General features: G+C 44.4%; 1 protein-coding gene across 1 annotated transcript in view; it reads right to left on the reverse strand.

The window, feature by feature from the left end:
• KLHL32 (kelch like family member 32) overlaps nucleotides 1–23,218 on the reverse strand; it is a 2,034,348-nt gene that overhangs the window by 1,157,517 nt on the left and 853,613 nt on the right. Inside the window, exon 4 of the mRNA XM_069606414.1 lies at nucleotides 13,022–13,129. Coding sequence (XP_069462515.1) covers nucleotides 13,022–13,129 — 108 coding nt within the window. The remainder of the gene's footprint in view (nucleotides 1–13,021; nucleotides 13,130–23,218) is intronic.

Here is a 23,218-nt window from a genome sequence, read left to right on the forward strand (position 1 = left end):
AAGGGAAATACTTGTCCCTCCTCTTCGTGCATAGGTATTCTGCGTCTGAATAAAAACTCATCAGGTGTCCTCATAGTTCTATCTGCGAGGCCTGGCAGTCCAACCATGAGCACCCGTACCCCATATGCAAAGACTTCTGGCTCTAACGGTATAGCTCTCATGGCTATACGTCCGGAGTATGCTCTGATCATTTCGCACACGTTTGAATAATGCATTCCTGGAGTGGAGCACACTATACCGTTCTTGGTAAACGTGATTGTCATATTCAACTTAGTCATTAAGTCCCGACCCAGGATGTTTACTGGGGTCTGACGTGAGTATAATAAGGGTACATTCATTTTGCGCTCTCCCACAGAGACTGGGAGTGCGTCTGTAAAGGGAACTCTACTGTGAGCTCCCGTGAAACTCTGAGTATCTATGGCCTCGCCGGACAAGGAAAACTTGCCTTCTCGTAAGCACAAGCGCATCGCACCCGTGTCAACTAAGAAGGAATATTCTTAACTCCCTATGACGACATTCACCCTAGGTTCCCTATTAGGGTCTGGTGTCACTGATAGGATAGAACACATCAGAGTCCCCCGTGAGCTGTCCTATTTCATATACAAGTTTGGCCCTCTATACGCTTGTTGATTTCCCCCAGCCACAGTGTTGACTCCCCTCCGGAGCTAGTGCCCTGTGACATTTGCGGTGGTGCCTGCTGGGATGTTCCCTGCGGTACATACCCCATGTTCGGGGGATGAACCACTTGCTGTGCACCTTGCTGTAAGCCTGGCACCTGCTGCTGCACTGTGTGATTTTGTGCAGTGCACTGCTGCGGGACGGCAGGCTGGTTCACCATGCCTGCCCCCATCCCTTGGCTATTTTGCCACATGCCTTGGCTTCTGCAGACACCCGCCACATGTCCTGTCATTCCACACAGCCAACACACTGGCGGTGGTCGGGCCATCTGTCCATCTGGTATAGCTGGACTGCCCATCTGCGCGTTCTGAAAGCCATTTTGATTATTCTGAAAGCCTCCCTGGTTACCTTGAAACCCTCCCTGATTACTCTGCCATCCTCTTCCTCCAAAACCCCTTCCCCTTGGTTAAAATCCTGTGATACCCTGATTGTTCTGCGATGGGTTAGTTGCTTGCTGCACGCTTGGCTCAGCTGGGCTTGTCAGCATGGCTCCCTCGAGAGCATACTTTGAGAGTTTCTTTTGCGCCAGCTTTGCCTCCTCACCCTTATGGGTAGCTTCCTTTTTCTGATTCTTTTCTTGCAGCAGTCTACAGTAGTGTGCACTTGTCAACTGTATTTCGGCCCATGGTTTTGCTTCTACTCCTACCAATTTTTTTAGCTGCTTCTGCACCGGTTCAGGCAACCCCTGGCATAATATGTTGTAGAATATAGGGATAGATTTCGTCCAAGACTCATGCGTTTCGAGCACCCACGCAAATTGAAAATTCTGGATATAAATCAACGGATCCTCTGACTCTTTCATTTTCCGAGTCATTTTAGCCCCCATATCGGACGTGTCTGGATATAGTGTTTGCAGCTCTTTCCACACTGCTGCTCTACAGTTATTAAATGGTACTCCGTCATGGGGGGTGTTAGTTAGGGTTCCCCTAGGGTAGCCTGCCCGTTTCCATACATCATCTGCTCTCTCATCAAGTATGGCAATTAGTAGACCCTTAATGTCCCCTATAGCTAGGGTAACACCCCCCGTCATTTTCTCTAACTTATGTATCCACTTTCCGGCTCCCGATGTCAGTATTGTAAGCTTATTTTTAAGGTTCTCTCGGTCCATGTGTGGCCATGGAATATTTTGTGGTCTTACTCCCCCTTTTCTAGCAATAGGAGTTGGAATGCACAGTCTTCCTTTTCCTTCCTCATAGCTCCTCTATCTACCGCTGGGGTGGTATTCCCACCTTGCCGTCTTCCTGGCAATGCCCTTAATCTGTCTGCATAGGTAGGTGCTGCCACACCCCTCTGATCGTGTGGTGTTCCTTCTTCTCGGCCAGACTGCGCGGCAGCCTTGGGTGCCTTACTTGTGGACCTGCTAGCATCTGACCATCGTACCCCTCGGTGCCCTGGGAGCCGTTTTTCGCACCTTCTCCCTTCTTCATGTGCCACATCCTCCATTTCCCCACCGGAGTCAGATCCTGAATACTCCCAGTTTACACAACTCCTTGCATCTTCTTCGTTCTGCCCGATCTCCAGCCTGTCTAGGGACAATCCCCTGCTCCCACTACTTTGGGTGACATCCTCAGTGTCATATAGCTGAGTGCTCTCTAAGCGCTCATCTTCCCTTCCCCCATCGGATATCTGCTCTAGCCCCATCTCACCGTATATTTCATCAATCGTTTCCCCGATGCTTCTAGTGTCGAAGTCATCTTCAATATTTGTCCCGCTTGTACCTGGTACTGCATCGCTTGCAGGAAAGAATTCTTCTATGTCTTCCCATTCTACTGTAGGATTGGGTTTAATGACTTCCCGCTCCAAATATTCAAGATCCCGTGCCCTCTGTCTGTGCTTACTTTCCATTTCCTCATTTACTACCTTGCGCTTCCTTGCTTCTTTTCTAGCCTTATCTACTTCCCTCATTCATTCATTTCTACGTTCCTTTGCTCTTCTAATTTCCTCATCTTCCCACTTTTTTACTTTCCTTCCGTGCACTCTCCTTTCTTCCTCTAACTTTAACATGTTCTGCCTGTATTTTTCATAGGCTGCGTACTGTGTGCGACTGAGCGGTACTCCTTGCTCTTCGCAATATAGTTGTTCTCGCCTCAGCCTATCTTTCTTGTCCTTTCATCCCTTACTTCCATCTCTTTCTCTCTCTCTCACCTTTGCGTCTCATCAGACCTCTCCCTTGGCCTCAAATCATTACTTCCTTTTCCATCCAACTTCAGTAATATCTGACCTCCCATCTATTTGTCTTTCGCGAATGCTATCTCATCACCTTTACCTTAATTTCCTTTACGTTTATTTCCCTCTTTCTGCTTATCTGGAGGTGCACAACTCCGTGCCCAATCTTTCCCTTCATCTTCGCATCTCTCTTTGTCCCTTGAGACCGCGGAGGCAATATTGTTTTCCTGTTCTTTTCCCTTATTATCATCACTACTGTACGTAGGGTACTCATATGCGGGGTTGCTATACCCCGTGTCTGCCTTCAGTTCCCTTAGTGGATAAAGCCCCTCTGTTTTACTCCCTTCAATGACTGGCTCAGGCGGAGCTGGTGGCACTGTAGGCGTCTCACCCCCCTCCGTACATACATTTAGTATCCAGTCTGTGGGTGGTTCTTCCACCTTTGTTTCTTTAAACATCTTCCACAATTCTAGAACAGCAAGACGTTTCTCTAGCTTCTTGCCTGTATATGTGGCATGTAGGAAGGTCGTCATATGCTGTAAAACAGCCTTAGAAAGGGACCCATTCTGTGGCCAAGGCATAAACATTTTGTGGGTGGTACCCTTAACCCACTCTGTGCTATACTTCTTAAGTTTTGGTGCATGCTTAGCTAGTTGCATGCAGAAATGCGCAAGCGGGGTAACTTCCTCCATTTTCAATTTAGTCACTAACAGTGTTTATACAGTTCTTTAACCTTCCAATAGTATGAGCGAGCACCACATACGCAAGCTCCAATCCAATCTTTTTGATACCAAAAATTTATACCAACAATTTACTCAAAACCCATCAATTCAATGGCGATTCCCTCTTAGTTAAAGAATCGCGTACAGCCAAAATGCATTTCAAACAATCATTAATACAATTTTTTTACATTTGACATACAACAAGACATGTATTACAGACACTTGACAGACTAGACAAACACCAGCTGGTCATACGTATACCTGCCTTCTAATCAATACCCCATCATGGGATTTAAGCAAACTCCCTTGATGACGTCTTTAAACGTTATCGTAGCCTAATCGTCCCCCCATTGTGGGCTCCGAGTTCACGTTTCTTCTGACCGCTTTATTAAAGCGCAGGAATAAGGCAAATCCTTATGTTTTTATCTCAGGTGCCCCCTGGTAATCCTTACGTTTTTATCTCAGGTGTCCCCCGTTACCCCTTGTTTTTCTCACGGGTGTCCCCCCGGTATCCACTCGATTTCTTATGCTAGAGTCATTACACCCTATATATATACAGTCTTCTCTACATCTGACTATTTTAATTTTTTTTCTCCGCCACCCACTGTTACCTTTCCCTTACTGGCTCTAATGCCTACACGACATTTGCCAAAGTAACGAGTTTGTTGTTTCACTCACCAATCGCATCTTTTCCTCTCTGGAACTTCGGGATCACTGCCCCTTCCTCTTCCAGCCTTTTAAGGTTTTCGTCCGATTGGCTGCCCGTGGGAATGAGAAGGGTTAAGCTTGGAAAGGCGGGTTCCTTCAGACCCACTGCAGATTTTTTATGGACTTACTCTATCATTGCCCACGGGGAGCTTCTCAGTCTACTCAGCCGGAATGGCGAAAGGACTCGTGATCTTGCCAAAGGCCCGGAGTTACTTTGTGCCGTCGGTCTAAGGTGTCTTAGTATTATATAATCAATAATTAATGGCCGAAACCATCCTCTGCTACCAAGTGTTAAGGAAGGGAGGAATTCACTGACGGGCCCATAGGTCAGCGCTCACTCTCTAGAACTTGTAAGACAAGATAGCTGCACCATGTGAGAACAGGGGGTGCAGGATTCACTTACTCCAACACGACTTAATAATGAGGACTCAGTAAGTTGGCAAAGGGAAGTCTGTTTAATGACATCAAACAGAGAAACAAATGGAAAACAGCAGCATCGTGATCACCTGTCTTGCTCCGACTTCTTCGAACTTCAGTCGAACAGTCATTGTTATAGGCAAAACTTGTCATCACTGATGTCTTATTCTATAAAAAATCATCATGCAATATAATTGGTTAGGAAAGATAACTTAAGTATAGGTGTTATATCTGTATATGATAATAGGGCATGCGGATTGGATAACTTATCGGGTGGGCGTCTACGCCCATCCCTCTACATCACGCGTAATGGGCGTCACTACAACTACAACGTCCTATTGGTTACAGTATCTATAGGACCCTAGATTACATGGTCCATTGTGATTGGGCATGTTAGGCCCCTGGACATAAATCCCCGTCTTAATTAGCGGCATGCAGAATGGACACCCATGTGCCTGGTGTCCCATGTTTCACCCTGCCTCCCTTCCATCAATCAGTGTTTTAGGGCGTTGTGTCAATTAGTTGGCTAAGGATGGCCTCGAAACTGTAGTCTCTTATCGGGAAAAGTTATGGCATCCTCGGGTCCTGGATGACATCAGGCGGTGGTACTTCTTCGCGCCTGGCTGGTCACTTGTTAGTTCACCATGAATCTGCTTCAGTTTCCAGCTTTTAGTGCATTTGATTCTGTTTCAGCCTCGCCACCTGCATGGGCCCCCCTTATCTTGACCTTCATGAGGGAGGCTGGTATGCTCTGAAGTTTGAGTCTTGTTAGCTGACGCTTTCCTCCCTTTCTCTGGTTGACCTCGATTTCCTAGGCATGAGCCGCTCTTTGTTGAGTTTCGATTCCGCTCTGTCCCCTGACTTGGGCTTGGATATGAAACCCGACCAGTTAGGCCTTGGCCGCCTAGGTATATTTCTGCTTTTAAAAAATGGAGCCGCACTTGTATAATGTGCCTTATTGAGGTAGATATATAATTGGCGCTTGCCGCTCTATCTTCTACTAAGCATTGCAAGCAGAATCGATTTCTTAGCATCTTGTGTTTCAAGCCTATTTACACACGTTTAACAGGTCGGTTGCTTCCATCTTGTCTCGTAGCAACCATTCCTCACGTTTTAACATTGTCTCTTCTCTGTGTCCATTATATTTATCTTTGTAGGTACTCGCACTGGCGTGCTATCTTCGATAGCTGCTTTTGTTCATTCACAAGTCTGTTCAGGCCCTTGAGTCATTTCCTCTGGCCTTCCATTAGGGCTCTTTGGTTCTCTTCATGGACCGTCTGTAGGTACTCTTCGTTTCGTATCAGCGGCTTGTACGGCTGTCTGATAGGGTACCGTGCAGCCCAGGGCTGTCTGGTTATGGGTGCTTCAACAGGTATGGATCTTCTGATGTATACTGGGCACAGTCCCAGTGCAGCTCTTTGTAGGTTCATTTGCTCCTCATACGTCACATACCTTGGTGAGTACGCTCCTGGTACCTCGTAATGAGGGGAAGGGGTGCAGGCCATGTCTGGGACCTCCTCAACAAGTGATATTCCTAGCTTTACACATTTCCCTCAATTGATCAACTGTTAAAGTAACTAGGGTCTCCTGTCTGTAGCTATCCATATCAGACATGATAAAACAATTGCTTCTCTAGTGGGGCTTAGCCTTGGGAAGGTTATTTGAACAAAGGTTAGAGCAGCACTCTCAATGTAACAACTATACTTTATCCTCACCACTGTACACCAGTGTTAGGCAGAATAACATGCAGTACCCTTTGGGAACAGTACACACAATTAAGACTACAAGTGTAAGTACAATTTCACCTTTGGTACAAGCCTGTACTATACAGTAATGTGGTAGCAGTGGCTGAGCAGCCAGACCTATCTCAAGAGTAAAGTGAGCAGTACAAGAGGTTACACAAAGGACTAGCAATCACAGTGGTTCAAACAAACACTTACTCAAGGTTTCTTGGTAAAAGAATAAACATTTATTTACACAGTCAGTTGGAAAACATTCCACTAGTAAGAGCAGCTCAATATCACAATCTAATATACTACAATGCACAACCAATCAGTTTCTGAACAAGTTCAGCTCCCCTGAAGTGGGAGCAACATGGCAATTCAGTTACTTTAAAAAGGGGTAATAAGACAAGGTTACAAGAATTAAAGCACACATACTTTCAGAGGAAGGGCAAATAGTTTCAGTTCACTACAACCAGCAATTCAATTCAATAGAACTGGGCCAAAGTCAATGGTTCAGAGTCTTGGATAGGATAGCACAGTTCTGGTAGTAAACGGTTAAGTCTTTGCCACGGTTTTTAGAAGTAGTTGGTCAGACGAAAAGTTATATGTCGGTTTAGCGAAGGACGAGCCTTCAAAGTTGGGAAAGCTTCACAAACTTTCACTGCGGCAGAAAGGAGTTCTTGACCGCACTTGCATTGTACCTTTTAAATGAAGAAGAGCTGTAGCTGAGGCAGTTGTTCCTGGCAGTTCCTGCAGATCTCGCTATTCCTGAGCTTCAGTCATGGGGACAAAAAGGAGGATGTCGGGAGGTTCTTGCACTGTCCAGGGAAGAGGCCACAAGCTTGGCAAAACATCGGTTTAAGGTGCGAGTGCCTTAAAGACCACAAACTGGTATCCTTCTCACTGGCTATCTGGTTTTCAACAGCACTCTGAGGAAAATTCGACCAGTATAGAGACAGTGTCCAGGTGACTTGCTAGTTGGTTGTTCCCACAAAACTCAAGGGAAGACGTTAACCTTGAAGGGCTTCTCTGTCGATGGAGTTTCAGGCAATTCGGACTTGCAGCAGGGCTTCACTGGTGGACCAGGAGTTGCAGCAGTGTCCTTCCTTCAGCTAGTCTTCGGTTCTTTCGTTCCAGTGGTCGACTCTGCTTTCCAAGTCCCAAAGGCCTGCTTTAAACAGTTTTCCCCCATTCATTCCAGCCTAGCTGTCACTCACCCAGCAGGTTGGCTGTCCTTGCCGGACAGCGAACCGGCCAATCACGCCAGTGTGCATTCAGGTCTCCTAGGAGACTAAGCACAGGCAGTTTCGGGCAACTCCCTCACATCCTGTCCGCCCCAGACACTCAGGAGCCAGAGGAGGGCTTCAGCACTGAAGCTCGTCAAAGGCCAACAAACAAAGGGACCAAACCTGGTTTGGCGCGCAGAGACAAACACTAGAAGGACCTTTCCTTAAAGAAACGGCGGAAAAAGTTGACCGGAGTCTGTTTTTACAGATAGGTCTTGGGCGCCATATTAAAAACATGGCTGACCCGATTTTTAGCTACTGGTGTTCGCGGTCAGGAAAAATCATGGTTGTTTGTTAAAAACCACTGCCTCCAGCCATTTCAAGAGGGAAAGGGTAACATTTGACTGTTACATGAGTGTTTAGACTCGGGATGCTAGGTAACCCCTCCAGCATTCTATAGGAAGATAGTGTGTGCTAGGTTTGTACATTTAAAAAGACTAGTAAAGTCAATTTAACTTTACATGCTCTGGGGGACAGTAGTCAGTCCCAGAGAAGGTATTTAAACCTTGGGAAGTCTGAAAGACACGCCTGTGCCACTGCACTGAAGGTGCTGTGACACACAAGAAAAAGATGATGCCTATGGAGTTGTTTTCAAACTCCATATCCAAAATACACAAAAGTAAAACACACATCAAAATACATGAAAGAGTGGGAAAAAAAGGGTCACACTCTTTCCAGGTAAAGATTAAAATCCTAGAAATCCAGCAAAGTTTCTGGGGGTTTCAAAAGGTAAGGGAAATTAGCACATTCTTGGGAATTCTCCCTAACACTATGTATTACTGTGTTTGAATTGTTAATTACGTGATGACCTAACCTGCGTTATATATGATGCGATACAGTGTATACATTAATGGAATAATTAGAGAAAGCTTGTTATCTGTGATATGTTTCAGTAGCACACAAAGGAGTAGGAGTGTTCAGTGTGTGTCATATTATTTGTAATACCAAAATAAAGAAAGCTACACATTTTCTGTTGTAATGTCATAAGTAGCTGAGGATATGATTCATCTTAACCAATGTGCATTATCTTACACTTGGTATTATAGGTATTCAGTTTTGACTGTTTAATTAAACTCATTTGCAGATGTGTATCTTTACCTACCATAAGGCTGACATGAGTTACTCTTTTGCTGGTATATGCACATATCTCATGTGTATCTGTATCCAGGTGACAGCACTTGGCTTCTGAAGCCTAGCTTCATGACGCCAGTTTTGGATTCCATGAGTGCTGCAAAGTCACACTACAATGCAGCCCACATCCGCACGAGAAACACCATTTAGCATACCTTTACAGATTCCAATATTTGCATCGATAGTGGGAGATGGTACTAAGATGAATTTGGTTCATCTCGAGATTGTTCTTGCATCACCAGAGAGATCAATTATGATTTGGTGAATACTTTGCATGCAGCATTTCCTTTGGATCCTGGAGCTGAGTGTGGTGGGATGTTTGAAAGTGTATGATAACATGACATCACTTGACAATATCTTCCCCCTCTTAGCTGTTAATCTGCTTCGTTAGATGCTTCTTCCCTAACATTGGCATGTTGGATTTGCTAGGTTTTGTGTTAGGAGGGTGTTGGCAATATACTCCTTGGGGCTTCTTCTTGAAGCAGCCTGGCTTGCCACGCTCTTTGGAAAGTGAAAGGTTTGAAGTCACTCTGCGATCAGCGGCTTGCTGTTGGCATTTATTATTAAGCCATTTATCGTAGACCTTTCACTGACACCTCCAGGACTGCGGTTAATATGTTTTGGACAAAAATAAAGTGGAGATTTTCTAACAAGCACAAATGAAAGCATTCATTTCATTAAATATATAGATTTCGATATTACAGAGACTGTGTACTAAAGTTTTATGAAAACAGCCTGTTGTTCGACCCTTTCACTTTTATTATTTGGTTGAGGCCCTAGTTTCTAAACAAACACTGCCTGAGATTGTCAGCTGGCAGTTTAGGGGGGTACTGTTACTGCTCTCCCTCGATATTTGTATGCTTCTCCTCTTTATTCCAATTGTTTTTTTATTTTATTTGCAGCGTTGTAATGTGCTAGGTGAAAAACAGATGTGCTACATGGCACCATGAAACAAGAGGGGTAGAGGAAGCGGGGGAGGAGGGGGCTATAACAACATCAAGTAAATGGTTGCTGTATCAGCAGAGAGAGAACATTCTGGTTGCAGAAGAGGGTAGTTCGGAGAGAAGCTGTATACGTTAGTTGACTGTTTTTTTCAGCTATTGGTACCCTGGGGCGGGGTGCCAGCCAATCAGGTGGCTAGAAACACAGGCTTGAACCGCCAGTGAAAACCCACGTTACATGCTGCCTGATGGCCGGGCCCCCTGCCGCCATATTCCCCCCACCCTGTGTCACCCTTTTTTTACATTCCCACTTCCCCCCGTACTTCCGCTCCTTCACCTTGCCTCCCACAGGCTGCCATGGAAAGGGAAGAGGGCCCCGTAAGGTGAAGCTGTGCTTCGCTAAGACAGCAGCTTCACCTCACTGAGGAGGCCCCACCAAGGCTGAAAAATGTGTCTGAGGTTGTTGGTGATACTCTTGTTCAGAGGATAATTGCCTAGCATTTCGGTTCTTGACCGCCCTGGTGGGTGGGACCAGACTGATATGCAAATGGTGATTTCTCCTCTGTGAAGAGTGCAGTGAGCTAAAAACATGGCTGTAGACCCTCCTGGGTGGGAGAAATCCCATAAAACAGGCTATTTGACCCATGTTTATTCTTAGTAGAGGGGCTCCCACACCCTTATTCAATTTGTAAACACTTGGGGTTTTACCGTAAGTTACCCAGGGAAATCCAAACGTGGACCCCTTGCTCACTGTGCAAAAGAAAGGTCCAGCTTCATCTCACTGAGGAGGCCTAAAAAGGCTGAAACACATGGCTGAAGTTGATGAGGGTACACTAGTTCAGGGGAGAATTGCCTAACATTTCGGTGGTGTACTGTCCTTGTGGGTGGGGCCAGGCTGATATGCAAATTGATATTTCTTCTATGTAAAGGGTGCAGTGACCTAAAACGTGGCTGTAGACCCTCCTGAGTGGGAGAAATCCCACTGAACAGGCCATTTCACCCATGTACATACTCAGTAGAGGGGCTACGAACTCTGTAATGGATGATAGCACAGGGGCAATGTCTTGGAAGCAAGACCATACAGAACAACAGAGGTTGAAAACCCAGATCCGTGCTTAGAAACCGAACTCAGGTATGGTATTAGGCGCGTTCTAAAAACCATTCAAATAAATAAAAATAAATAAATTAATACATTCTTAATGGTATGAGAAGAGAAAAATCACAGGGCCTCATAAGTGTGCTGGTATCTCGGCAGTACGTCTGCTGACATACAACAAAACAGATTTCCCATTGCCACCACTTGGTCTGGCGGAATTACCACTGGATTATGAATGGGGGTAGGTGATATTAGTCCCCATTTATTGGAGTGAATAGGACTCCATGGGGATTTCGGCAGAATTACCACTAGTGGTAATTCTGCCAATTTGGCCTTTTTTTGCCTGTAAAGCAGAGCAAGTACCTCCAGCATTCAGCTGGAGGTTTTTCCTCCACATTACCTCCAAACCCGTAGTTCGGTGGTGTGGTAATGTAGAGGGAATGCAGTGGTAACTCTGTTACCATTGCATTACCACCGTTTTTGGCCACACTGCTGAACTCATAATGAGGTCCATAGTCACAACAAGATGACACTATGAATTTGGTACACAAGTAAAGAAGAGAATCCATAAGACAAATTGCCCTCTTTCTATGACCTTTGAATAGGTTATAAAGAAGGGTTTCAAAATGGAGACTATAGGCGAGAGAACGGCAAGTCCATATGCTTATCAGGATACGTTCTGAATGTTGACATAAGAGGTAAGGATTACTTCAGGAATCGAATTAGGAATATTTCGATAGTGGATACCATTAGACATTTCTTTGTTATATTTCAGATATGCAAACATGTTATTAAAGAAGTGATGTAGAAACAACTATAACATTTAGGAGAAGGATGTGGAGGAATAAGAGTAGGTAAGATTGGTTTACATTCAGGTAATGGAAAGTTATATATACCCATTTCAATTTAGGATATACATGTAGGTTTATGGCTTCCTTCACATCCATTTTAAAATTGTGAAATAACTTGTAAACGCTGGAATCAGAGACATTTTAGAAGAATTGTGTTCAATAAGTAATGGGAGAAACAGCCGGCAGGTAGGTAATTTTTAACCATTAGTGTTCAATAAAGAGAAAAAAGGGACATATCAAGAGAATTGTGGGAAAAAGCACTAAGAGAGTTGGATTTAATTGTTGTAAGAATCTGTTTGATGATGCGCAGACTAGGGTATAGAATTGTTATTTATAAACGTTTTTTCTTTTGTCTTTCATCCCCTAACTTCCAATTGGATAACTATGATGGAATGAGTTAATAAGAATTCACAAATGATATTGTACGAAGGTCTCAATTATATTAATGATTAGCCTTGAAGAAGCTCAATAGGGGCCACAATAAATAGTTGTGACCTCTAAGAGAAACACATGTTGCAATTATATTGGGGCATTGGAAGTGTGAGAATATCTAGAATGCATTTGAATTTACAAATTGGTGAATGATGCTACCATGAATTTAAATATTGTGAAATAAGGCAATTATATTGGGGCATTGGATATGTGCCACTATCTAGGATGTGGTGTAATTGAGGAATTGTGTAATTATCAATTGAAACATTGTTATTTTGAACATTCCAAATGGGTGAATGAAATGATGGTATGATATGATATGATAAGAGCAAAGACAACATTGAATTTGGTTTGAAACAACATTTGTATATTGTGCAAAAGAGGAAGAATACATATATGTTAAAAGAATAATGTCAGTACTGAGTTTGTTTTAAAACAAATATATTTCAACACTGTGCCAAAGAAGAAGAAAAAACATAGTAATTAAGTGAATGTGTTGTTAAATAGTATTGTTGTTAAGAGTTTCCATGAGCTAAGAAAATTAAGAGGCGCAGCAGGGCAATTGTTGAGAGTGATTGTTAATTCCATAGGGTTCTTATAGGTTGGAGCCAGACAATCCCATTGCAGCCATTAGAAAATCTTTGTATTTTAAATGGGCCTTAATTAATATTTCCATCAACAAATAAAAGTGCAATCAGAATCATTTGAGGAATCTGAGTTAGTAAAGAAAAGTGTTTTGGAAGTTATCAGAAGCAGAACTGTGCTCGGTTGGCCAGTTTAGAAATTGGCCAGGAAGCATGTATCTATGTTTCTGTCCTATTGCCATGAACACTCCCATATCCCAAAACAGTTTTCATGCATTAACATACCTGCCCAGTGTAGGCAAATTCCAGAGCCTGCTTCAAACCAAGGCTAGTAACTCCATGTAAATTGACCTCGTCTGCTCCGCTCTCAACCATACATATGCTGAACATTGCCTGAAAGAGACAAAAAATGTCCCATGTTACGGGTTTCAAAAGTATTCCGATGTTTCTGCCTGATACACAAGCAATGGTGACTTATTGACCGGGGTATCTTGTGTGGGAATGCTTAGAAGGAAGCGCTAGAAACAAACAGGAAGTGATGAACCTAGATAGCACCAAATCCAGGGTTACCAGATCGACACCATGCTCCACTGATGGCATTTTGTTTTACACATATATTTTAGTTGGTCATTTTATCCAAACTGGAGCATGAATCCCCAATATTTTGGAACATGTTTTTATTTGTGAGCCCAAAATGGAAATCAAATTATTCACTTGTTTTGCAGATGCAAACCTATCATCATTTCATTTCTTTCTGAACAAATCACATTTGTGGAAATATGATGATAGAATATTGTGTTTTACTAGTGTTTAAGAGCACCAAACGCACACTGTGTAACTACTTGTTCTACTTTCCACTTAGATAAGTTTATCAATAGTCTCTAATGCACACATGCAGTGCAACTGTAAATAGTTCCAGCAACCACCCTGGCCCGCCGGACATGAGCCCTACATGCTGCAGCATGACTCAAAGGACGCTGCAAATTTGCACTTCATTCGACCCTCATCGAAGTGCACTAGCTACTGCTGCAAGCATGTATCCTCTTTAAATCCTGCTGCATCATCTACAAAGCCTTTGCCCTTAAGTCCCCAAAGGTTACCTCGCAAAGACGCTCAGCATCTCCGGAGACATATGATCCACCAGAAGCAAGGACATATGCATACTTGAACTCCACCGGTGCAGGAAGGAAAAACCAGAAGACTGGTCTGCTCTATCTATTTCCCCAGACTCTGGAATGAACCCCTCCCCCATTAACACCAGACCCACCCCCTTGCTTCTACATTTCAGAAAGGAGCTCAAGATCATCCTCTTTAAGGAATGGATCCTCCTTAACATCTAGTCCACACCCACTTAAATCCCGGCCTACCTTGAGATTGGGCAATCTGATTTACCCAGTTTCCTCCCCTGGTTGTTTGTAGATCCCTTGGTGCCAAGCTGCCCACCCTCCTCCTCCTCGTCTATTGCTAGCTCCCTGTTCCCTTGTATTGATCCTTTGTGATCTGCTTCCCTCCTCATGTATTTTCCCCATTACTGGGGAAGCACTCTGTTGCTTCCTGAAGCTAGGTACACTCTCAATAAATACCCTAATAATAATTATTATAATAATAACTAGAGGAGGGAAAACAGTATTTGCTCTACACGAGAGAGCGTTTGGGTATTGTTTTGTAAGGCAGGATACGGTCTCCCCACAGATGTGTCATGCAGGCCAAGATATATAAAAGTGTGCTGCTTTGATTCAATTACTTGATTAGGTTCCATTTACTCTTCACAGCTGACAAGGACACAGGCGACAACCACCGGCCACCCTCACACATACAGAGTTCTGCCCCGACTGACATGTACATGGAACACTCATTCAAATCACACACCCATTACTCCCTGAGCTACTCATGCACTCTGTGCACCAACATTCTCTCTCTCTCTCTCTCTCTCTCTCTCTCTCTCTCTATCTCATGATGGTCAACAGGACAAGCGGGAACAGACCCAACACAACTTGTTTTCTTTCAACAGACGCATACCCCAAGTCATGGACTCAGTTGCAGACACAACACAACACTCATCCCCTTTCACAAAGATCATAGGCCGACTCACAAAACAATGCAAATACCCCACAACATACAGACAGGGGAGATAAAGGACCGCAGCCTGGAAAGATTTTGCACACTCTCAAACTCCATACATATCACGCTCAGCATGGAAACTCATCACCGCAATCTCCCCACTACACACAGGCAAGGCGACGTGGGACTCAAAACCCGAGAAGACAATGGAGAATTTGAAGGATCATGTATATCACAAACATCATGCAGTCATAACATAAATCATGTGACCTCATCACCAAAGGTGCTTCATAAAAAGACCATGTAATGCCAACAACACACAATGGGGAAACAACTGAAATGTGTGCAGCTAAATATAAATGTTCATACCCTCTATAAATGGTGTGAACTCAGAAGGGCAGGCCTACTGTCCCAAAAAGGATCACACTTGTCCCATGCACTGTCACATACCAGGAAAAACGGCTCAGCAAATACTAGGCCAGTGTGGCTTTAAATGCAAAACCATAAAGCACTCGGTGCAGGATTCACCACAAAGACCCCGTCCGTAAAGGTAGATCCATCAAATGCCCCAAAACCCAGGGAAACATACGCAGACACAACTCAGACCACCACGTCCAGGTTCCATTGATGCCCCCAATTCCAATAAAAACTGCACATACATTCAGCTTGCAATGACCGGATTCAACTAGCATGCCCCAGATGGTAGGGTACAGGCATTACATTCACAAAGAATAGTGGCACACACATCAACACACTCCAACCTATTAGACCCCAAACAACAGACCCAACCACAAATCCATGCTCGCAGCAAAACAGGGTGTTAAGTTGTAGCCATAAAAAGATGCAATACCTAGGCATATTCAACTCACATCCAAATACACTTCCCAGTCTCATACAGTGCAAAACAAGCTCATGCACGGGTAATCACACATAGCTGCATCTGGACATACGAGAGCTGTGGCAGCTGCACATGAGGTTGGATTGGCATATTTTAAAAGTTTCTAATATCTATCCCTCAACCATCTATCCTAAATGACATAATACAGAGCTGCTTAGATAGTTACAATATCTAAATATGAAAACTTAAATATGGCCAGCCACAACAAGAAACAAAAACAAACCATAACGAGAGCCCAAATCTGCAGTGCAATTTACCAATGGGGGGTACTTAAGGGATGGAGAGTGAGACTCTGCTCCACCCGAGAGATCCTGAAAAGAAAAACAAATACTCCCTTTTACCCAGAGACAGTTTAATGAATTAGCCGGTAATAGCATTTGTTCTGATACTGTTTAATGTAAACCACTGGTTGTATACTAATTGACCTTTTCACAATTGACCTTGGGAGAATTGACCTAATTTAGAAGGTCAATTAGGACATATATGCAGGGGGAAACCCCCCGCAATCCCCCACCCAATCCAAAAACCCCTGCAACCCCCCACCCAATCCCCTTATATTATTTATAATGCAAAACCAACCCAATACATATACAAAATAACTAAAAAAATATAAAGGTCAATTGTGCAGAAGGTCAATTAGGACCACTATAATTAGGTCAATTGTGCCAAAGGTCAATTGTAAAAGGTCAATTTGGGTAATACCAAACCATTGGTATAAGAAGACTTATTTCAGGGCCCTGACAAGACGCTCCAGTAGCTCTGAACTACCAAGCTTGATACAAACCTGTCAATTTGCAAGGCTGTGGGCTAACCTACGTATGAAAGGAGGTTGCCAGTTCATTTGCACCCGGGGAAGGGTGCTCTGCCTATCAGGTGGCTCCTGAAATGTGGGCGGTACTCTGGCAGTTAACACCCGTGTTTCCAGCTACCTAATTGGCATAAAGTCCCTTCCCCAGGAAAAATGATGTGAACTGCAAGAGTCCCACCACATTTCAGGGCAGAGGGGACCTGGCCTAGCAGTTCCGACTGGGCTGCTCCCATTAGTGGCAGTACCTGATTGATTTCCATATGGCTGGACCCCTTTTGCAATGACGTAGACAGGCTCAATAACAGTGGTGTGGAAGGTTGCCCAGAGCAGTGCCAGTGGGTCTGATTAATTCAAATCCTTCCACCCATCACTTTATTCGGTCATAGTTCGTCTCCCTATGTGAGAGACGGTATGCCCAGGCGTGGGTTCCATGCTGGCTGCACCATAGGGAACCAAGGTGCACCTCACGGCTGGGGCCCAACCAAGGCAAAACATGCATGGGGTAGCTTGTGTTTCTGTGCAGAGGGGACCTGGCCGAGCAGTTCTGGCTGGGCTGCTCCCAATGGTGGCAGTACCTGACTGATTTGATTATGGCTTGACCCCTTTGGTGCAACTGATTTCAGGAACACTTTGGTGAATACTACCACAAACCTACCATCCAGAGCAAGTCTGCAAACTGAAGCGATAACAGCGACATGGTAATGCCTGCGACACCTAAGACGGTAAAAAATGGTGAACTTACTTGAAGGCCACGGCAAGCAGTTTCCTGTCCATTCACCAAAGGAAGACACAGCCATGGGAGGTGTGGGGTGGCATTGTGGAACAATTAATCCTCCAGCCCTGGGAGGAGAGGGTCTCTAGCACCAACCACATCTGTGATCTGGAGTGAATAGGAGGCGCTGAGATGAGAGCATGCAGTCAAGCAGGCACTGGTGGGCAGAACATGGGATGTATGGCATGTTGGCAATAGCCATGTCAAATTTTAGTGCAGTTCCAAAATATAGATGTCACGCTGTAGAGTCGACTGGTGGTAAAGATCATGCTGAATTACCAGAATCAATATGACAGGACTGGTAATGAGGCCTTAAGGCAGGTTACATCCTAAAAGGCTTTATGGAGTGAAATCAAATATTATAGCTGTAGCAAACCAATCATGTTTATGTGACCTCTGGAATGAGATTGAGCCTCGCAGCCCAGCGCAATCCACCTAAACGTGTCACCCAGGGACACAGGCCGTCCCAATGCATGATGGGCTATACACTCTGCAATAGGATATCTCAAAAGTCAAACAGTCATACACTGAAAATGTACACTGTACTCGGGCACTAACCATGTATTGCAGACATGCTGAACCCCAGTGCCAATAAGCAGCTCCTGCATGGCTTGTTTATGACCTGGAATGACCTACCTAAGAATATACGAAATACAACAAACCACCTAGCATTCAGGAAACTCCTCAAATCATGGCTCTTCAAAACGTAACCACAACGGAGACGCACTAGAATGCCCAGACATTAAAACAATGACGAAAATAACCCCAACCTCGACCGCTCTCAAATTGGACAAACACTCAAACCAAAGAACCAACCATTCAACAGATCATAAGGCATCATGGAAAATAGCCTCAAAGGAAGGCTGCAGAGACTGACCACATACCTAGACCCAGACGAAAGCCCCAAGTGACACTCCCACTCGTACGTACCGGACAAACATATCCAGACCGGCAGACGCATCTAGATAGACGTTGGCCTGCGTCGCATCTGGATAGGATCGATTGAAGGATAACATGCCCACGCCTAGGAAAAACGTGAATGCTAACATGTGCCACACCTAGAGTTGTGAGCACCAGCCTGCGTGGCGCTCAGATGGAGTTGTGAATGTTAGCATGCCCACACCTGGACACGGGTCTCTAGACAATAGCCTGCGCCGCATCTGGAAGGGGGTGTGAGGGTTGGCATGACCACACCTGGATGGAGTCCTAAACATTGGCCTGCGCTGCGTCTAGATGGGAATGTGAGGGCAAACAGGTGCTACACTCAGACAGAACTATGAATGTTAGCATGGTAAAGGTCAGGTAACCCACTAACTAATATAAGCTCAACTATGCATACTTATCCCACTAAAAAAACTCACACAATCATCTCTCGCACAACAAGCCGCACGCACTTCACAACACTGCAACAACACATAAGCCGGAACAGCAGCACACGAGGACTGACTCCGATCCGATACCCGCACCAAAGCTCAGCACCCGGTGTATACTGAGTTGAAGCTGCCAACAGAACACCACTCCTCGCACTATCCTACTCCCTTCTTCACCTTACTAACCCATCCCACCTTTATCGTTTACAGATCCGCCTAAGCGCCTGGGGACCAATTCCGTTGGTGACGGTGCGCGGTACAAATACATTTAACATTTAACATTTAACATGATATGTTCGACAATTATCATGGCCCACATGATGATTGATACCATATGACCTAACTGGTGTGAGTATTACCTTTACTCGCTGAGGTGCTTCGATTGTCTCCTACGGCTTGATGGGAGAGGAATCGCATCTGGTAAACCGTGAGCAAAACAGAGCTGAAACATCCACAAGACCAACCTGCAGCAACCAAGCCAAATGACAAGTATTGCCATCCCAACCAAGTACCATTCATATCACCCGACACATGTAACTCAGGAGATCAAGCCAATAGAACCCATGGTCAAATGTACACCCTTTTCATCACGTGATGTACCCGTGCTGCCTCCAAATTGCATGCACGTCATGTACAACAATACTCTTGACAGCATGTCAAATCTCTTCCAACAGGTCCTCAAGCTGACCAGGGAGAGGAAGCAAGTGTCCATTCTGCTGGCCCATGGACAGCCACCACTGCATAAGCCACCACCACCCCTTCTGCTGCCTGATAGATTTTGGGCAGCCGCCTCACCACCCTTGCAAGGAAATCATCTGGCAGCTCATTGGCTATGCAAACCACCACCACTACTACTCTGCCTTCCACCAAAGCCCCAGCAATGGCAATCGCAACCACCAGCAGCATGCCTGCACGAGTCCCTGGTGCAATGCTACTGCCTCCTGTTGCTGCAAGCTTGGGAATGGACATGCCACCCTCTTCCAACCTTCTTAGCCTTGCATCTCTCCTCACGACTCCTCCTCTTTCCTTTGCTGCTTGGGCACTGCAGTTTGTGAGGTGTCAGAAACAAGAGGCGTACACAAAGGTGTAATGTTCTCATTGTGAGCAATTTTTATTAAACAGAAATGATTTGGAAAAAACGCCTCTCTAGCCCTGTCCTAAAGAAGAATTTCCCTACCTAGAAATCTAAAACTAAAGATCAGTCTGTGTCAAGCAGTTAGTAACTTTAAATCCATCCTTATGTCCAAAGCATTCTAATCTGACCATCACACTAGAAACAAACAACTAAGGGTGCAAAGAAATGTCTATTACTTGATGTTTAGCAAAAAGTGTTCATAATCACAATATAAAGATAGATCCAACAGAAGTGTTTTCCAAGGAGGCACACTTGGATCCAGAGGGTGGTTTCCTTCCCCTGGAATTTTAGGTAGGATGGCAAAAGTGTTTCCTGTTTAAATGAGTTTCTTTGTGTCACAAAAGTGTCTCTTTATCCGACAGTTCCTTTGTGTCTTGTACTGGATACACAAAGTTCTTGTTCACACAATATATAACAGTCTTTCTTTAGCTTTTCTTGCAACTATGAAGGATTGCCTGGTATCCTCCTTTACCAGGAATCCTCTTATGGGCTTTGAAGATCTCGTGGTATATCCCCTGCCAGGTATCTTCCCAGAATGTTACAGTCTTTATACAACTTCAAGTGCATGGTGTATCTGCCTGCCAGGACTTCTTTCATGTGCTTCTTAGATGCTCTGCTACACTTCCCGGCCAGGTATAGTGCCACAATGTTAAAATCTGTTACACAACTTTGGTGGATTTCCTGGTATTCTCCTCTACCAGGAATCCTCTCCTCTCATGGGCTCTTCAGATTCCCTGGTATAATCCCCTGCCAGGTATCTTCCCAAAATGTTAGACTTTTCTTTTCTGCTTTGGTGGATTCCGAGGTAGACTCCCCTGTCAGGAATCCTCTTATTGGCTCCTCAGATCCCCTGGTATACACCCCTGGCCGGAATCTGTTGTGACTTGGTCTGCTGGTGTTGCCCTGTGTTCCTGCTTCCCCTGCATGGCTGTGTGTTTGGAATGTGGTGTGTGTTGGAGAGTGTGAGAATGCTGTGGTCTAGAGATTCCATGTGTTTCAGTTGGGAGAGTGACTGAAGACAGACAAGGGGCCATCTCTTCAGAATCCCCTTATGGGCTCCTCGGATTCCTCTGGTATACTCACCTGCCAGGTATCCTCCCACAGTGTTAGATTTCTTATACAGCTTCAAATACCTGGTATATTTGGCTGCCAGGACTTACATTATACGACTCTTATTGGCTTCACTGTCCTTTTCACTATGCCACAGTAGCATATACATTGATGTGTTGGAAATTATAAACACTACATTATAAACACTGCAGAAGAGGCAGCACAGTCCATAGGCTGGACACTGCACAGTGTTTATATAACTGTGATTACTTGTTTGCATTGTATGTTTGTTTATGTGTATATAGATTTGTGATTATTCGTCTGCACTGTATATCTGTATACACATTTACATTTTGTGTGTCATATTTGATATACAATAAATGCCTTGGTAGGCACAAAGACAAAATTGTTTGTCATGCAGATGTGTTTGGTTCTTCTCCAGAAGAAGGAGCCCTGAAGTATAAATGTGTATAACAGGTGCAAAACAAAACACTGTACCTAGAGTTTGCATCAATTCAACTGTGCAAGATTATAGGAATTTGTTTCCATTGAAGAAATTGTTTTCCCATTAGGAGACTTATGTGCATTGTTATTATACATCCCTGTTCCTGTACAGAGTAGGGATAGACCTTTCAGTATAATAATGACCTCTCTAGCTGTGCCAGCGGAACATGGAAAGCATTCCTGTATATAGACAATGGACTTCTTTGAGACATACGAATGTGAGGAAGGATGTGGGTATCATGGGTGTTGGGGTAGAGGGTGGTGGGAAGGAATGGATATTTTCTTGACCAATGTATTTTTACACAAATGAATCCATTGCTCATTTTAGATGCGTCTTGGATATTACTTTAGTGTTGAGATACGATCAGGTGAAATATACAAATATATATTGTCATAGAAGGTTATCTATCTGTTCTTGATGTGTTAGGCATCTGTCTCTCACTTCAGCATGACCACTCCCTAGTAACATTTGGCTCAAAGCATCTGGTTCCTTCCTCATCTGTGTGCTGGGCTCGGGAGTCTTCCCCTGGAGGCATGGGGATGCTTTCGGAAGAACATGTTATGCAGCATACAACATACTATGACTATCTTCAGCACCTTTTCAGGTCTATACATAACCCTCCACTCCCACCCTGCCTGGTGGATGCATTGGAACCATCCAATTAGTAGGATAAACGCGGTTCGTTGCAGCCCTGGTACGAGTATGTGCCTCGTTATATGCCATTTCTTGTAGCTCCCCAGGATTCTTGATAGGCTTTATGAGCCATGGTAGCTGAAGATAAACCTGCTCTGGAAATTAAATTAAATGACTTCATTTATGTGATGTGCCAATCTATGTAAAAATTGGCATATTGTTTTTTCTTTGCTCATTTACACTTGTTTATCGTCACAAAACGTCCCTTTGGGAAAGTGTGCGCAAGGATTGACAAAGATCAGTAATTCCGTTCTTCTAGGTCATTGTAATCGGAGGAAGGCCTCAATTTGAAATTCAATGCCCTGCTGGCCCCCATGCACCTTGCCGACATGAGAGGCATATCTGAGCTATCTAGTATTGGCACACACGTTTGTCTTCGGTGACTAGGTCCCCGCCTCAGGCTTGGGTTGAAAAGTGGGGAAGCCCTGGGGGCCAGATGCTGTTGCCGGCTAAGCTGTGCTGTATGGGGAGGATGCCCTGGTTTACACACCACACTGACTTACCTGGCCATAATACAACAGGCTCCCCAAGAGTGTGACTATCTGGCCATCTGTGAGTGTCCAAATTGTGATGGTCTATCCTGGGGAATGTGTGGTATCTACACTACATGTCTCCTCCGCCTTTGCCCTGATGCTATCGTTGCATGATGCTTTTGGGAAAGCCTGTGGAGGTCAATGACCAGCAGGAGTTTCTGGATCTCGAAATTGGCTACAGCTAGTGGCTGCAACAAGTTGGGACGTGTGTTTGGGTAAGATGGAGTTAAATACACCCTTATTTTGGAGATATTACTGCCCATATTTTGGTGTTTTATGGCTTTTAATGTAGTTTTTCAAGTCATTGTTGGGTGTTGATTTCACCCGTCTGTATTCTGATGGAGGAATTACAGCTAGAAGAATCCGCAGAAGAAATGTAGTACTATAAAATTAGGAGGCCACAGTAAAGTGGTAGTAATTCCAGTACCACTACACTGGTGTCCTTGTAATGTGGGCTGTGGTGTTTAAAACAGAAACAAAAACAGAGTGCAGTCCTTCAGGCTTGTGGCTTACAAAAGAATTTAGAAGTAGTGGAAAATTGGCATATGACCTGATGGTGATGGGGGTTGGAACACAATAATGCCCAGAAACAAATAAGTAGCACGACACAACTCAAGACATCTAGAGAGAGAAATTTAGAATGATATGACGCTAAGT

The sequence above is a fragment of the Ambystoma mexicanum genome, chromosome 4p, assembly GCF_040938575.1.
Source record: "Ambystoma mexicanum isolate Mex_15411 chromosome 4p, UKY_AmexF1_1, whole genome shotgun sequence".
NCBI lineage: Eukaryota > Metazoa > Chordata > Amphibia > Caudata > Ambystomatidae > Ambystoma > Ambystoma mexicanum.